Raw genomic sequence first — 959 nt, 5'->3', positions numbered from 1 at the left:
CCAGCCTCCCACCGTGGTTCCTGGAGGAGACCTGGCCAAGGTGCAGAGGGCCGTGTGCATGCTGAGCAACACCACCGCCATCGCCGAGGCCTGGGCTCGACTCGACCACAAGTTCGACCTGATGTACGCCAAGAGGGCCTTTGTCCACTGGTACGTCGGAGAGGGAATGGAGGAGGGAGAGTTCTCAGAGGCCAGAGAGGACATGGCCGCCCTGGAGAAGGATTACGAAGAGGTCGGCATCGACTCATTCGAAGAAGATGAAGAGGGCGAGGAGTATTAAAACAAATTGCAGAGGGATTGGATTAGAGGAAAGGTAGAGTTCTCTCAGATTGTCAAATGCTTCATCACCTCAAGAAATGATTTTAAAGTCATTGAGTTAAGTCTCCTCTAGAGGCAGTCTGAGTGTAAATGTGCAGTTTTATGACTGGTATGTAGACCATTAAAAAAAAAAAACACTAATGTTACTGCCAAGCAGCGGTTTGTCCAAGCTCAATCCCATGGTGTTTGGTTTTACTGAAAATGACTCTCCTGTGAGAGAGAATGTACCTTTACCTTCTTTTCTAATTAAAGAGCACCTATTCTTCTCTTGATCAAAAGTTTTCTTGGTCACAACCATACTGACATTATTACTCCTTAAAGTCTTTGATTTACGGTGCACCACTTGAAAATATGAATTAAGATATAGAGCTATTAGTGAAATCTGTTTAGAAAAGGAAAGTTTCTCAGAGGTCAAGCTGGTGTGTCTACAAATAAATAGTCCAAAACCTAAAGATATTTTATTTAAAATGGTATAAACAAAATAGAAAAACAGCAAATCTTCTTTTTGCTTGATAAATGATGTATCAAAATTATTGGATTAATTTAAATAAGATTAATTTTGTCAATAAAATTAATAATAAAACCTACACAAATTCAACTTAAATAATAATACTGAGCTTAAGTGTTTGTTTTTTTTTTTT

General features: G+C 39.2%; 1 protein-coding gene across 1 annotated transcript; it reads left to right on the top strand.

The window, feature by feature from the left end:
- Positions 1 to 4: 4 nt before the first annotated feature.
- Positions 5 to 596, top strand: LOC111649617 (tubulin alpha chain; the record flags this gene model as incomplete). The annotated part of the gene is made up of 1 exon (XM_023399354.2): positions 5 to 596. A coding segment is annotated over one exon (276 nt), but the record flags the coding sequence as incomplete, so codon positions are not given.
- Between the last annotated feature and the right edge of the window lie 363 nt (positions 597 to 959).

The sequence above is a fragment of the Seriola lalandi genome, unplaced genomic scaffold, assembly GCF_002814215.2.
Source record: "Seriola lalandi dorsalis isolate HSWRI2012SDOR001 ecotype SW California unplaced genomic scaffold, Sedor1 jcf7180001964839, whole genome shotgun sequence".
NCBI lineage: Eukaryota > Metazoa > Chordata > Actinopteri > Carangiformes > Carangidae > Seriola > Seriola lalandi.
Note: the sequence above shows the minus strand (reverse complement) of the source record. Positions and strands in the feature narration are given on the sequence as shown.